The 16,474-nt window shown below is 42.1% G+C and overlaps 1 protein-coding gene across 1 annotated transcript in view; it reads left to right on the forward strand.

The window, feature by feature from the left end:
* LOC124555809 (CLIP domain-containing serine protease 2-like) overlaps positions 1-16,474 on the forward strand; it is a 67,098-nt gene that overhangs the window by 14,835 nt on the left and 35,789 nt on the right. Inside the window, exons 2-3 of the mRNA XM_047129908.1 lie at positions 7,144-7,219; positions 8,798-8,892. Coding sequence (XP_046985864.1) covers positions 7,144-7,219; positions 8,798-8,892 — 171 coding nt within the window. The remainder of the gene's footprint in view (positions 1-7,143; positions 7,220-8,797; positions 8,893-16,474) is intronic.

Below are 16,474 nucleotides of genomic sequence, written 5' to 3' on the forward strand. Positions count from 1 at the left end.
TATCAAGAAAAACACAGAAAGGTGCCATTCAAAAAACACCACGCATCCCACTCCCCACATGTCCCAAAGCTTACATCCCGCCGCTCAGGACTTTTTCATAGGTTCCTCATGGCACTCCTTTCTACCTTTGTAGAAGAATGTGTGACTACACGAATTTTCTACCCTCGTTGACTGGAATATAAAGGCACATCGGAAACTCTCAGCAGTGCACAAGGCGGGACTCGATATCAGTACCACAGCTTTAGCAGGCTGTTCGTTTCGTTATCAGCGACAGTTTGCTTCTCAGTTCCCGTTTGCAGCTGTCACATGTTTACAATCTGTAGCTTGTTCCAAGGTGGGTTTGGTATTTTTTTCCATTATACAGAGCATTTCACAAAATGGTTCAAAACTTTAGTGACCAAACAGTGAAACTCGAATCTGGAGATGAGCGTCTGTAAAGTGGCAGGTTTTAAGTGTAAATGAACAAGAGAGCCGTCAATAAATAAGCTGCTTGTTCTCGTGGATCAGCAGTTAGTACTTCTTCTAAGATACAGGATTTTGTTGTGGCGCCAGAAGTATCACTGATGGTGGCCACAGGAACTCAAAACGACATTTTCAAGAATAACATGATGCTCGCCATTTTATCCATTCGTCAATATGTTACGTGCCTTGTATGAAATGTTTTTATATTAAAATATTAGAAAGAATTTAGTGAGACATTAGCACTTCGTATGTCCATAGGCGCTTCTGGACTTAACCATGCTATCACCCCCACTGTAAAGTGCGCGTGGGGCGCACGATACTCATTAAAGCCTGTACTGTAGTAAGTGAGTGGGGTTCACCTTACGAGACAGGATTTTTGTATATATATTGACCGCGTGTACCTGAATGGTGGCAAATCAGACTTACACCCACTCTGTATTAACAATGATACGTCAAATAAGTCCGAAATGCAACTACACGTCAGGACGGACAAAAAGCAACACAGAAGATGCTATCAGTTGTTAATAATACGGTCGCCAGCCTAATTAGGCATTAACTGAGTTTCTTCCCTTTACTAGTTGGCAGATATTCGTGCAAAGCAACAAGTAGTAATACTGCATAATATAGAAGAATTTTAGAACCAGAAAATCTACTGAACTGATACTTTCACGTTCTGTATTAATATGGAAAAACCATAAATACATAACACTACACTATAATGTATACTACAAAACTTCGTACTGTCTATTGATCTGATTAAAATCGGGGATAGGTTACCCTAGAAATAGCACTTTCGAATCAAACACACAATGTCAATTTTGATAAAGGTAAAACACTGATAAATTTTGACTTTTACATTGACTTTAACTTTTGCTGGTCAAATCAATTTAGAGCACTTCAGAATTCAAATGAATAAAAAAGAGGGGGGGGCCTTGAAACTGTTATGATCACTGTATTAAAAAAAATTAATTACTGACACCATTATGCGCTCAAGATTTCCAATATATGAGTTACTACTCTCTTTATCTTATTTCCTACTCATTTAAATACCTTTATATCTGTCTCGAAATAATTAAACTTCATTACTAAATCAATATTAAAGTTATCTTCCAACTTTATCAGACCTTCGTTATTCATTTACTGGTTCATTAACAAAACAGCTCTTTAAACACCATTCTGACATAGTTAGGTCTGCAAGTAATTATTATTAACACAAAATTAAATTTCTCATTTCGGGACACTCGGATTGCACAACATTTGGAAAGGACCCTATCTAGGTTAGTTGTGAGGATAATTAAATGATGGGAAAGTTCTGGTAAAATTTAAGTTGTTATTGAACAGTATGGAACAAAAGTAACACTGGTCCATACGAATACAGTACTAAAAGATTCAACCTTTTTGAATCGATGCGGCGGTTGGCAGGCGGCGAGATGGCGAGGCACAGAGCACACACAAACACAGCTATGGCTCTTGACGTACCGGCACTTTATTTCTTCATAGCGTCGCAATACTTTTCCGTTTAGTGCCTATGGAATTTTGCCATGCTGCATGGGCGTTGGAACAGCATACCCGAGGCTCAATAAAACTACGTCTTCTAGGAGAGCCTCCTCGATCCAGAACGTGTTGCTCAGACCAATACCAAACTCCAACTACCACTGCTGAGCCCGTTGTGCCGTACAGCGCCCGCGTGCATTTTCCCGCGCTCGCCTGCCATCCACCTTTTACCGCTCCCTTACAGACAGGGTATTCACCCGAGGTTTTGCATTCTACATATCCTAATACACTGCCCACGTATGGACCAGACGCACAGTTACAATTTTAAACATCTTACAATAGTTTCAACATTTGTTACATTTCAATTCTATTACAATATTGCTTGACATTTGACATAAACATTAATATTCACATTGATATTTGTTTACAGTTTTCTTAACACAATGACATGAAACAAAAAAGAAATGAAATCAGGACATCAATTACACTAATTTATCGAAAAATCAGATGGAAAAAAAATCATCCTCAGACTGAAGCACTCTTGGAAAGATCAAAGTTTTGAAGTAGGAGATGCAGTGCACGGTGTTGTGCTTTCAGTGACAGACTATTCTTGCTTTACGTATCTTCTACTGTATTTATCTTTTAGAAATTAGTTTTAATGGTAGCCTACATATCTTTATCTTTGGTACTTCAGTGTTACCTTGAGCTACCTAAGTTACATAAATAGCCAATAACATTCACAGTTAATTTTACGTTTTCTGGTACGAAAGTGTCCTATCATCAGAAAAATCCATTTATGCGTAGGGATGGTTAAACTGTTGGAGATACCGGAGATTCTTTGCTGTGAAAATGGTTCTACTTTTCCAGTTTCACACTCATACAGAGTGTGGGTCATAGGCTGGAAGCACCGTGATACTATATATAGTTCACTTTCGCTATTTACATCCGCTAACAGCTTGTATCCAAATTGTATGTGCCATCACATTTTGCTAAATTTGTTGCCAATATGGCAATATTTTGTGAACTATTGGTATGAAAACTCGAAGCTTCCATGATTGTTGTTTTTGTAAGTAACATTTTAAGTTCTTTGTTCAAATCTGTTGACCTGCGCCGAAAAGCCATACTAGTTCTGCGGAAGGAGCACAAGAGTCGATCTTTATCACACCTCACAATGTACAAGAGAAGATTAGTGGAATTGTTGAACTGGATGATTCAAATGGCTCTGAGCACTATGGGACTTAACATCTGAGGTAATCGGTCCCCTAGACTTAGAACTACTTAAACCTAACCAGCCTAACGTCATCACACACATCCATGTCCGAGGCAGGATTTGAACCTGCGACCGTAGCAGCAGCGCGGTTTCGGACTATAGCGTCTAGAACCCCTCGGCCACACCGGCCTGCTGGTTGTACTGGAGAGCTAGACGTATCTCTCCTCTCTCTCACTCCCTCGTTTCTCTCCGCAACTAGATGTCCACTGAGTGGCGACAGATGGTATTTTAGGGTGGATCACGTTTTATCTTCCATCAGACAGATGGCCGTTGATGAGTACGACGTGAAAATTCTGAAAGTAAACAACCTCAAACAATGGTCGCAGGGATCCAGGCTGGAGGTAGGAGCGTTAAGGTCTGGGGGATGTTTTCTCGCCATTCCTAGGAGCTATCTTTATTGTGGAAAGGACAAGGGTTCAACACATGTATGCATGTATCGTTGGGGATCAGGTCCACCCCTACATGCATTTAGTTTCTGCTCACCACATTGGCATCTACCAGCAGAACAATGCAATGTGTTACACAGCTCGCAGTGTACACAGTACTTCCCTGGCCACCAAATACCCCGGAGTTAGACCAATCGAGGATCTGTCGGACCACTTCGATCGGGCTGTTAACAAAGTGCATCTGGCCACGGGATTGGAATTCACATGCCTCTACATCCACTCAGTACCTTCCAAAACCTCATTGGCTATCTTCCTGCACGTCCCGCAAGCAGTCCGCGCTGCAAGAGATGTTAGCCTTGTTTCTGACGGGTGGTCACATTAATGTGAATGGACAATGTAGAGTCTCTGTGTATTAGTTACCAGATGATTGTGTGCTCCCGTAGCAATGACAGTAACAGACCGGGACATACACAGGACACAGACAGGCGCTGCAAGAGTGTAAAGAGCGATGACAATTGGTGGAAAGTAAACAAGTGAATAAAGGATGCGAAATAGGAGTGCTCAAATGGCAACACTTAGTATCCCATTCTAGAAAACGTACGTTACAAGTAAGCAATAAACAGTGCGCATGAAATCTACCACTGACCTCTCCTCGACATTGATGAAATCGATATTGGCGTAGTGTGAGAACAAATCATGTTACAACCGTAGACAACGAATTTCGGCGTCCATCGGTGTCAGTGCTGGAAAAATGCAAATATTCCACATGAAGATGCAGAAATTCATCAAAACACCAAACATTTTCAAAGCACAACACAAGAGACCAAAGGCAAACGAATAAATTATTTCTCAACGTTGTTTCTCAACTGTATGAAATTTGTTTACTGGAAAAGCGCTAACATGTCAATCACTGTGAGAAATTAAAGAAGCGATAAGTTGCAGAAACAGCCGCAGGACTCACTAAAGATTGAACCATATACCACCGAATTTCTAGTCAGAAACTTACACACCCGTTCACGGAAACGTACATAGGCATTATTACAGTTCCAAAATTCAGAAGAAAAATCGTCTTAATCTGAGTTCTCACAGCTACCTTCGTCTATTTTATTTGGACTGTTAACCGTGATGATGTATCTACGTTTCCTCTTCGCAAAATGTTCAACCTTAGATTATACCTCCATACTGTTTTGTAAATAATTAGTAAATGAGTCACAGTTGGCTTAAGAATCAGTCATTATATAAAATGAAACGACAGGTAAGACCGAAATGCTGTCTTCATTGAGCCACAGTTGTTGATTTGTGTAAATTGGTTTTGCAATGTATCAGTAAATGTATATTTGGATACGATATTCAGTGGTGTAATGGGGAGAAAAATAACCAAAAGTGAGTTTTAGACAACGTTTTGTTATTCACTGAGTATCCGTGTGCCAATACCGGGCAAGTGACTTTCAAGCGCAGCGTCTGATCTGTACGGGAGTATACATAATGGATGCACGAGTACAGGCCGCAGACGCATGGTTGACGACGTATGGAAATCTGGTCGTGAGTCGTGAACAGGTAGCCAAATGGTAAGGCGACCGCAAGCGATAAGTGGGAAATCCGGATTCGAGTCCCAGTACGGCACAAATTTTCATTCGACAGCTGATGGTTGTCCCCTTACGCAGATGCGAATTCATGTAGAGTATTATAAATGTCACATTACTTTCGTCGCTGTTTATTCGTACCATCACAAGATTACTAGTAAAGTTAGCGCCGCTTAAATGCTGTTTCCTAAGCAAGTTAATAGATTTTAAACTCGTGCACATTCCATATACTGGGAATGGCAAATGACTCTATTGACATTAATCCTGGGCTCCATACACTATGCATATTCATTATTCATCTACGGAACAGTTAAGAAATATCGTACATGTCATTGGGAAAGTTAATTTAAAAAAATTGTTTCCAAATTCACCATACAAAATTATTACCTAACATAGGTGTAGATTAACATCTTTTGTTGTTGATTTTGATGCATTGCGTACAGTGTTTTTATATACTGGGCGTTCCAAAAAGAATTATCTAATTTCAAAACTCGATATTTATAGATGAAACATACTACAAACATGGGATGAATTGCAAGGTACTCATAAAGTCTTAACGTTTTAGACGTACTATTTCAAATGCTCTGTGTGTCCACAAGAAACTGAACGACATCTAGACGATAGCTAAATAGGTCATAGACTTTACACAATATATTTGCTTTTACAGACGTTATGGCGCTCTTATTCTGTTCTTCACTTCTCCTGGGTCACGACCTAGCGGGGAGATGAACAACCTTTCCTTCACATATTCCCACAAAAAAATTCATATGGAGTCACACTTGGCGATCTTGGCGGCCAAGAATGCAGAGCGTGTCTCGGGTCCCGTGCGCCATACCCGGCGTTGTGGCAGACTGTATTTGAGAAACTGATGTGCGTTTTTATGCCAGTGTGGCGGAACTCCATCCTGTCTGAAAATTAAGTCATCGGAGTCCTCTTGAAACCGTGGAATAAGCTCGTTCAGCAGCACTTCAAAATAGCTCATTCCCGAAAAAAGGACCAGACACCTTTTCACGACAAATGGCACTAAAACGTTCACTTTAGGTGTGTTTCTTTGGTGCTCAATAGCGTCATAAGAGTTCTGTAGCCTCCATATACTCCCGTTAAGTCTGTTTACTTAACCGCGAACTTGAAATGTTGCTTCATCTCTGAAAATTAAGCATGGTAAACGTGTATCGTCTTCCGTTTCCTTTTACTACCAACCCGAATAGATTGCGCTAACTGTAGTCTCTATGGTTGACAGACCAAACGACGCCTTAACACTCAGCAGAGAATCGTGTGCGGAAATGCCAGTTCTGTGCTTACGCGGCGGGCAGACTTCCGCGGACTCCGCTGAAACGTTTGCCGAATACTTTCCACCATGTCATTGGAAGTGCGAGGTCGATCCGGCCTCTTACTTTTCCACAAACATCCTGTCACTCCAAACTGGCGATGCCAACGACGAATGTTTTTGGGTGCAGGCGATCAAAGCCAAAACGCCGACGAAAAGCACGCCGGGCCGAGAGCACTGACTCACGCTATGCAAACTGTAAAATACTGTTGAACGTGCGCCATCTAATTGACTGACATCTAACGGCGATTTTCTGAAACTCTAGGTCACGCCAATTCAAACAACACACATTTCCTTTCCAACAAGTCCTATGGATCGTAATTATTACCATCCAAGCTCAGATCATTCATTTTGACAAACACTGTAGATTTGCAGAGACGTTTAGAACCTTGCTCGTGGGTACATCATTATATTGAATTCATGTTGTGTCATTGTTCCACCTGGAAAAGCTGAATCCGCATCTCAAGAAAATCGATGAGGTGTGCTCAATGCACGGGAAGACGTTAAAAGCGTCCATGACAAATTCTGTGCAGAGAATTTTTACAATAATGCTATAATATGACAGTTCACTGTAAGATGTTTATTATTAAAATGTGTCTTTTCCTTCGCTACTCTTTGCAGAGCCGCATCCGCAACCAGAGGGTCCCGTCTGGTCGCAGAGCCCGCTGCAGCACCCCAACCTGCGGCTCCTGCCCACGTGAGTAGCACCGTCTCTTTCCCATGTCTGCTCGATAGCATCACGTCTTCAATACCTGCACTATTTTTCTTTGTTCTTTAATTTCAAAAGTTGTGCAAGTTTTTGCTGCGCGGAATGGACGCGCGGTTAGAGGCACCATGTCACGGACTGCGCGGCCCCTCCCGCCGGAGGTTCGAGTCCTCCCTCGGGCATGGGTGTGTGTGTTGTTCTTACCAGAAAGTTTAAGTAGTGTGAAAGTCTAGAAACCGATGACCTTAGCAGAAAATTTTTAACTTGAACATTTTTAACTTGAAAATATTTAACTTGAACATTTTGTGAAATGTCATAGGTAGTTATTTGTCAATTCTTAAATTCATGAAAGGAAATAACATAATTACGCTATTCAGATATGGAAGAATGTGTGTTGCCAGTGCAAGCCTCGTTACTTGCCTCTAAGGAGAAGGCAAAGTTTTGTTCCTTAGGTGGTGTTTTCATTTTGCAAAGCCCCGGTGGGTGTATGTGAAGCCGTACCGGAACGATGGAATTTTCAAGACTGTCACAGATTCCTTAAGACTCTATGTTGCACTTTAATTGTCCAACAGAACCGCCGTCCCAAAAATGCCGCTAATAAGGAATCTTAATGTGGGGAACTGCTACAAAATCCTACTGAACGATTATGTTTACGCACTCGAGTAATAGTGGTGGTGGTGGTGGTGGCGGTGGTGGTGAGTAGTGACACGGCATGAGACTCAGTGACTTGACTCTTAAAAGTGTTTCCAATCAAGGTATGAACCAACTGGGAAGGGCTGACTAATACAAATGCAACCCACGAAACATTTTAATTAATCCGGTGGTTGATTGAATAATAAGTAAAAACGGTACTCTCACTGGAACCGGGATTAACGATACTGTGGCAACGGTACGTCCCATTTTCGAACATCAACGCCCTTCTGTTGCGGTTGGTGATGCATACTCTACAGTCTTCTGTGGCGGCAAGTCGGCACTATGTGTTCGCATGTGAAAAACCACAATCTCGCTCGTCAGAACACGGATACCGTGAAGTCCCGTCCACCATCCGAACTCTGTCCTCGACGTCTGAAGCCAGCGACCTTTCACCTTCCACATACAAACTAAGAGTGTCTATCTTCACGTGTTCTGTGCCAACTGAGCGGTTCTCACGATTCCCTAAAATGGAACTACAAGCCTCGACCGACAACCACTGCAGGTTTATAAAATACATTCCCCAGCATTAAATAACGTTATGGGAGTTTAGCATGATGAAACGCAAGCGTCCTACCTACAGCTAGTCGTGACAATGGGCGCCGGCCGGGGTGGCCGAGCGGTTCTAGGCGCTACAGTCTGGAACCGCGCGACTGCTACGGTCGCAGGTTCGAATCCTGCCGCGGGCATGGATGTGTGTGTTGTCTTTAGGTTAGTTAGGTTTAAGTAGTTCTAAGTTCTAGGGGACTGATAACCTCAGATGTTAAGTCCCATAGTGCTCAGAGCCATTTGAACCATTTTTGACAATGGGCAGATGAATGTAGCGTATAAATGGAAGGAGGCTAGCCGGGTGGCTTGTGACGTTTCAGTCTTTTGCAGGGACACATGTGGACAGGACTACTCTGACCGCATCACCGCCGGCGTGGCTCCCATCAACAAGTACCCGTGGACGGCGCTGCTCATCTACTCCTCAGGTAAGCTCTACGCCTCACTCTTACTCGCCACACATTTCCTGTTGACGACAATTGCCAGTACTTTTCTGCTTACCACTGAAAAGGTGAACGGATTCTGAGGTCCTGGAAACGTAGTTCATGTCGATGACATACGGGAGCAAAAATTCTCTCTGGTCAGTATTAAATAACAACGAAAGCTTCTGACAACGTCCTTCGTTCTTATCGTCAGGAGGTGGTTGACACTGGCAGCATGTATAAATTTATTTACACTCCACATAGGGTCATCACGACGTATTCGGTCAACTGTTGCACACTAAATACCTCAACAGCATCACTTAAAACAGCCAAGTCCTGCGATGACATCGGGGGAAATAGTCAGATGCTTCAGTTCAATCTTTAAGTGATCAAAAGCGAGTTCCAATGCTCTCTTATTTTAAACTTGCAGATATCGCAAGGAATCGATGAGCTGACAGCAGCTGTTTGCTAGGACATCTTATTTACAGTCTAGTTTGGACTGGAAAATAGACCTTTTCCCTAGGACAGTGCTTTTCAACCTTTTTGTATAAGCGAATCTTTTCCACATAAAAACCTCACGGCGACCCTCCAGAACCGTAATGAAACTGCGCCAGTAATTGCAAAGACAACGAATTGAATTTTCTTTCTATTGATATTATAACGATCTAGAAATAAAGTGCACTGCACGAGGTAGCAGCAGCGCACTGCAGGTAATGGTATACGAAGGCCATTCGCAAAGTAAGGTCCGACAGATCGCGAAATGGAAACGACAGTGAAAATGCGATGACGCTTTGCACAGGTGTGTTAGGCACTGTCCATAGTATGGCCGTCAATGGCGTCGCGTCGTTCTTTCCAGTCATGAGCACCCTATATGGCGTAAATATGACTAGTCATGGATGACTGGAATTCGAGAGTAGGAAAAGGGAGAGAAGGAAACATAGTGGGTGAATATGGATTGGGGGAGAGATATGAAAGAGGAAACCGCCTTGTAGAATTTTGCGCAGAGCACAACTTAATCATAGCAAACACTTGGTTCAAGAATCATAAAAGAAGACTGTATACATGGAAGAAGCCTGGAGATACTGACAAGTTTCATATAGATTATATAATGGTAAGACAGAGATTTAGGAACCAGGTTTTAAATTGTAAGACATTTCCAGGGGCAGATGTGGACTCTGACCACAATCTATTGGTTATGAACTGTAGATTAAAACTGAAGAAACTGCAAAAAGGTGGGAATTTAAGGAGATGGCACCTGGATAAACTGACTAAACCAGAGATTGTACAGAGTTTCAGGGAGAGCATAAGGGAACAATTGACAGGAATGGGGGAAACAAATACAGTAGAAGGAGAATGGGTAGCTCTGAGGGATGAAGTAGTGAAGGCAGCAGAGGATCAAGTAGGTAAAAAGACGAGGGCTAGTAGAAATCCTTGGGTAACAGAAGAAATATTGAATTTAATTGATGAAAGGAGAAAATATATAAACGCAGTAATTGAAGCAGGCAAAATGGAATACAAACGTCTCAAGAATGAGATCGACAGGAGGTGCAAAATTGCTAAGCAGGGATGGCTGGAGGACAAATGTAAGGATGTAGAGGCTTATCTCACTAGGGGTAAGATAGATACTACATACAGGAAAATTAAAGAGACCTTTGTATGAATATCAAGAGCTCAGATGGAAACCCAGTTCTAAGCAAAGAAGGGAAAGCAGAAAGGTGGAAGGAGCATATAGAGGGTCTACACAAGGCCGATGTACTTGAGGACAATATTATGGAAATGGAAGAGGATGTAGATGAAGATGAAATGGGAGATAAGATACTGCGTGAAGAGTTTGACAGAGCACTGAAAGACCTAAGTCGAAACAAGGCCCCGGGAGTAGACAACATTCCATTTGAACTACTGACAGCCTCGGGAGAGCCAATCCTGACAAAACTCTACCATCTGGTGAGCGAGATGTATGAAACAGGCGAAATACCCTCAGACTTCAAGAAGAATACAATAATTCCAATCCCAAAGAAATCAGAAGTTGGCAGATGTGAAAATTAGCGAACAATCAGTTTAATAAGCCACAGATGCAAAATAATAACACGAATTCTTTACAGACGAATGGAAAAACTGGTAGAAGCCGACCTCGGGGAAGATCAGTTTGGATTTCGTAGAAATACTGGAACACGTGAGGCAATACTGACCTTACGACTTATCTTAGAAGAAGGATTAAGGAAAGGCAAACCTACGTTTCTAGCATTTGTAGACTTAGAGAAAGCTTTTGACAATGTTGACTGGAATACTCTCTTTCAAATTCTAAAAGTGGCAGGGGTAAAACACAGGGAACGAAAGGCTATTTACAATTTGTACGGAAACCATATGGCAGTTATAAGAGTCGAGGGACATGAAAGGGAAGCAGTGGTTGGGAAGGGAGTAAGACAGGTTTGTAGCCTCTCCCCGATGTTATTCAATCTGCATATTGAGCAAGCAGTAAAGGAAACAAAAGAAAAATTCGGAGTAGGAATTAAAATCCATGGAGAAGAAATAAAAACTTAGAGGTTCGCTCATGACATTGTAATTCTGTCAGAGACAGCAAAGGACTTGGAAGAGCAGTTGAACGGAATGGACAGTGTCTTGAAGGGAGGATATAAGATGAACATCAACAAAAGCAAAACGAGGATAATGGAATGTAGTCGCATTAAGTCGGGTGATGCTGAGGGAATTAGATTAGGAAATGAGACACTTAAAGTAGTAAAGGAGTTTTGCTATTTGGGGAGCAAAATAACTGATGATGGTCGAAGTAGAGAGGATATAAAATGTAGACTGGCAATGGCAAGGAAAGCGTTTCTGAAGAAGAGAAATTTGTTAACATCGAGTATAGATTTAAGTGTCAGGAAGTCGTTTCTGAAAGCATTTGTATGGACTGTAGCCATGTATGGAAGTGAAACATGGACGATAAATAGTTTGGACAAGAAGAGAATAGAAGCTTTCGAAATGTGGTGCTACAGAAGAATGCTGAAGATTAGATGGGTAGATCACATAACTAATGAGGAGGTATTGAATAGAATTGGGGAGAAGAGGAGTTTGTGGCACTACTTGACAAGAAGAAGGAACCAGTTGGTAGGACATGTTCTAAGGCATCAAGGGATCACAAATTTAGCATTGGAGGGCAGCGTGGAGGGTAAAAATCGTAGAGGGAGACCAAGAGATGAATGCACTAAGCAGATTCAGATGGATGTAGGTTGCAGTTGGTACTGGGCGATGAAGAAGCTTGCACAGGTTAGAGTAGCATGGAGAGCTGCATCAAACCAGTCTCAGGACTGAAGACAACAACAACAACAACAACAACATGGCTAGAGCATGGCGTCTCCGCCAACTACGGGTGTCCGCTGCGTAGTTTGACCTGTCATTCATTTTCTATCTTCATGACAATTCTCGGCCGTACACTGCAGGGGTAATGAGGTCGCTCCTGCAGCGTTTGCGGTGGCAAGTATTTGAGCACCCACCATATAGCTCTCTCTGATATTCATCTCTGCTCAGATGAATCACTGCCTTCTAGAAGAGTATATTGGAAAGTTGGTACAATGCTACGACAGATGTCTAATGATAGGCACAAATTGAGACGTGTATAGCGCATACGATGCGCGCAGGACAGCGCGCATTTCTGTGACTTTACAGGTTCAAATGTGACGGGGTAAATTGGGACACGACACGATCGGGAACGCGGCGTTCTGGTTGTGACACAGTTTCTCGCTCCGCGCTAGCACTACGGGAGGGGTGAGGCAAAGCAGTCCTGCCATATGCTCACATCGGCATGGCGCCTGTGGACAGTGATAGTACTGGGCGTCCGAAAAATACTGCTTTACTGTATACTGAAATTTATTGACATTGAGTAGTGTTTCGTTTTTCACCAATTAAGCACTCCATCTTTTTTGTTAGTACATTATACTTTCCAGTTATTTATATCTATTCAGTTTTTTTGTTTTGTATTTTCTTTTCTTTTGTCACGCACGGTTAAATAACGACTGAGCCATTAGCGACTAGGATTATATCTTCTGCCGCCACAATGTTTTCAGACGGCAAGAAGGGGCAGCCGATTCACTATAGTGTGCACTCGCTACTGGTGTTCTGTCCTACATACATTTTCAGCCTCATGACTGATTGAAAACACCGGAGAAGTGACCATTAAGAATGCTGGCCGCGGCTGTGAAATTCCTGCACCAGAGGGCAGGCCTAAGAGCAACACAACCACCTCAAAAATACTGCCAGTTTTTGTTCAATTGCAAACGGATCCTTTCCACTGCATCCTATTTCAGCCAATTGTGTACTGTATGCTTCCATGTACTGCTTTCTAGTCATTCTGAACTAATTTGTAAAATCAGGACCACTCATGTTAGTCTTAGTTTGAAATTGTCGACCTCTTTTTGTTTCAAACTAAATATATTTATTTTATTTGAATTTTTATTCATTAACGAATAAAGCAACACTTCGTCTTCAGCGTTAGTATTTGAATCTGCTTCGGAACTCAAGTCCAACAATAATAACTCTTTTAGTCGCGAATCACGCACTGTTAGTTTGGAAAGCAGTGGGTCAGTAACTGGCATCCGGCAAGTGCGCATCACCACGCCTGTGGCGTACTCGCCATGCGCGTCTCAATATGCGCAGGTCCGCATGTCGCGTATTAAAAGTGCGCGTCGCGCGGTGTCTCGTCACACGGACTATACGCGATTCAATTTGCGCTGAGCCTAAATCGGAGCGGCGATTATGCAGACAAGTATCTAGAAGATGTAGGAAACTGTTGCAAATAAAAGATATTTTATTTTCTCTAGGGTCTCCATTTCGCGACCGATCGGACATTACTTTCCTAATCGTTCTGGTACTGTGTCGTCAAAGTCTTTCGCGAATGCGGCAGTATCTGTATAGGCCAGACAATTCGCTCAGTTGTAGAGTGTTGCACCGAGCACAAGCGATATATAAAACAAAGGGAGCTTGACAAGTCGCCCATAGCTGAGCATTACCTGAAAAACGGACACAAAACACAGTTTGAAAATGCGAGAATCTTGGGATACTGAAAGGTAGCAAAGGCTTGTAGGGAGGCGGGAGCGGCAGTTTCAAACGTGGCGCCGGCCCCTCGCGCCACCTGACGTCATTTGGACCCGTGCAGGGCCACCGAGATGTACGGAAACCGCAACGAACTTGTGACGTCACACTAGTCAGCTCGTCGGCAACACTTTGCGAATGGTCGGCTCCGTGCAGGGCCTACGGGAAATCAATGTTTCATTGAAAAGATACCCACAAAAGATCTTAACTTTGTCGTGTGCTATCGAGAAATAGCATGCATTTAAACACGCAGTGAGGTATTATTAAGCTCGTGTGCAATAGTTACTTGCTCCCCGCTGGAGACAGTTCTGGCCCTCGCAAGACCAGAAGTGCCACGCGCCATGGCCTGTCTTTCTCGTGGGCCTCCGTCCCACGGCGGGCCGGAGCTGCTACGAGCTGCCCAACTCACCCCGCGTTTGTACTTTAATTGTAATTTTAAATTCAAGAAATTTGAGTAGATACATAAATTTGTATCATCCCTATAGTTTTTCTATTTTGAAATTGATCTGTTCTGGTTACCTAATTTCTATTAAATGATGATGGATATGTATTGAAGTTGAGGAATCCTTCATTTGACCTTATCCTCCCTTATATAATTTTTTTTTTCATATCAATTATAATTTAAGCATGGAGAGCTGCATCAAACCAGTCTCAGGACTGAAGACCACAACAACAACAACAGTTTAACTTCTTACAGTAAAACTTTATGATATATAACTCAACCAGTCCTATGACTTCACAGCCATAATCCTATATATCAACATATTTATATTCCCCAAAAATCTTAACTCTATGCATTATAACTTTACAAAATTTTTCGTATTTGATTTTCACTAACTTATTAAATTTCGAATCCCACTAATTACTTTACAGTATTTAAACTGACATCATGGAATAGCTAATCCCTTCATATTTATCTATCCTATATTTTAATGAACACATTACACTAGAATCTTAACTCTCCAAAAATGTTAATATTAGATTTTCTTAACTTAAACATGTTGAAAAATAGAAAATTCAAGGAAATATTATTGATATGTCAAGATAAAAAAACATTGTTAGTAAAATCTGGTGCTAAATGACAAAAGCTTTCTAATTCAAATTATTTTTAAACAAAAATTTTAATTGTTTCCTTTTGTTCAGATAGTAGCCTGTCACAGACAGTTCTTTTCCTACATCTTCACCATGGTTCATTACAACAGTCATTTTTTTCTTCATGTGTTTCGATGTGTCTCCGTCGCACGTGGAGTGATGGTCGGCTGTGTGCCTCGTCGGGTGTATGTTGAGCATGGAACGACGCTTGATATGCGTCTCGCCGCGTTTCCGTTCAGTATGGAATGACGGTCGCAAGAGAGAAAGGTTGCTGAAGGTCTGAGCATGTCGTGAGTGAGTGGTTGCCTTTGTTTCATGTTGGATATGCCCATATTGACGTTGTTTTGGAGATCCCTTTTTTGGGATCATCTTTCGTCGAGTTTTTATTCCGGTTCACCGTTGGTCACTTCGTCTCTAGGTTTCCATACGATTTGTTATCTCCCATTTTCCGGTATGACATCTGAAGGTGTTGCAATTTGCCATAAAGAATATCGGATGTTTATATCGCTAGAACAGTTAAATTGGATTCTCGGTGGTAGTTAAATGCAATAATGGTCTTGTATGGGGAGGGATTTGAAAAGGTGTCTTAATATCTTCTGGTCCAGGCTCTTCCTTCTTCCAAATCTTCTGCGTTGCATCTTCTGTTCTTGGTGCATCTTGCTGTCTTCTCACTTGTATCTTCGCTCTTCTCTGGACTGGGAATTAGGATTGAAGATCTGTTTAACCTCGTTCTAGTTTAATCCGTTCTTCTGGCGTCTTCTTTGCAATTGTTGTGTATTTTTCATTGTAATCCGTTGTTCATCTAGATAAGTTGAACAGCCTTCCATCCGTTTCTTGTTCCGTCCCATGAGTGTTCAGAGATTGTTTCGCAGTTGTCGAATTTCGTACGATCTGATGACAGTTTCCGCTATTCGGCACATTGAGTTACAGAAATGCGTTTCTTCTTCTTCTTGTGGTGAGTCTAAGCCTCCGCTCGTCCCCGCCATAATATGTCCGCCTCCGTTCCGATTCTGTGGATATCCATTATCTCTTCATATGCTGCTTTCAATAGTTCGCGATGAAAATGCCATGTATCGAACACTTCCGCAAAACCATTGTTATAACACTTGCGTGTGGCTTTCATATGAATAAATCTCACGTCATGGTACATGTTGATTGTATTCAGGATGCGTTATAGCTCTCCAAACTTTTCCGTAGAGGAGTTATCATCTAGGAACATTCTTCCACCAAGGCCTCTTCTTTCATCATCTCTTAGCTGACGCACCAGGCAGTCACACTCAGTGTCCCTTCCTCTCACGCCTAACTGCTCTCCTCAGTCTTGTCGTCGATCTGGCCGCAATGATGAACCACCTTATCTGATGACTTCATATCTAAAACAGAGTTTGTCGCTGATGTTATAATCTTACTTTCC

The sequence above is a fragment of the Schistocerca americana genome, chromosome 1, assembly GCF_021461395.2.
Source record: "Schistocerca americana isolate TAMUIC-IGC-003095 chromosome 1, iqSchAmer2.1, whole genome shotgun sequence".
Taxonomy (NCBI): Eukaryota; Metazoa; Arthropoda; class Insecta; order Orthoptera; family Acrididae; genus Schistocerca; species Schistocerca americana.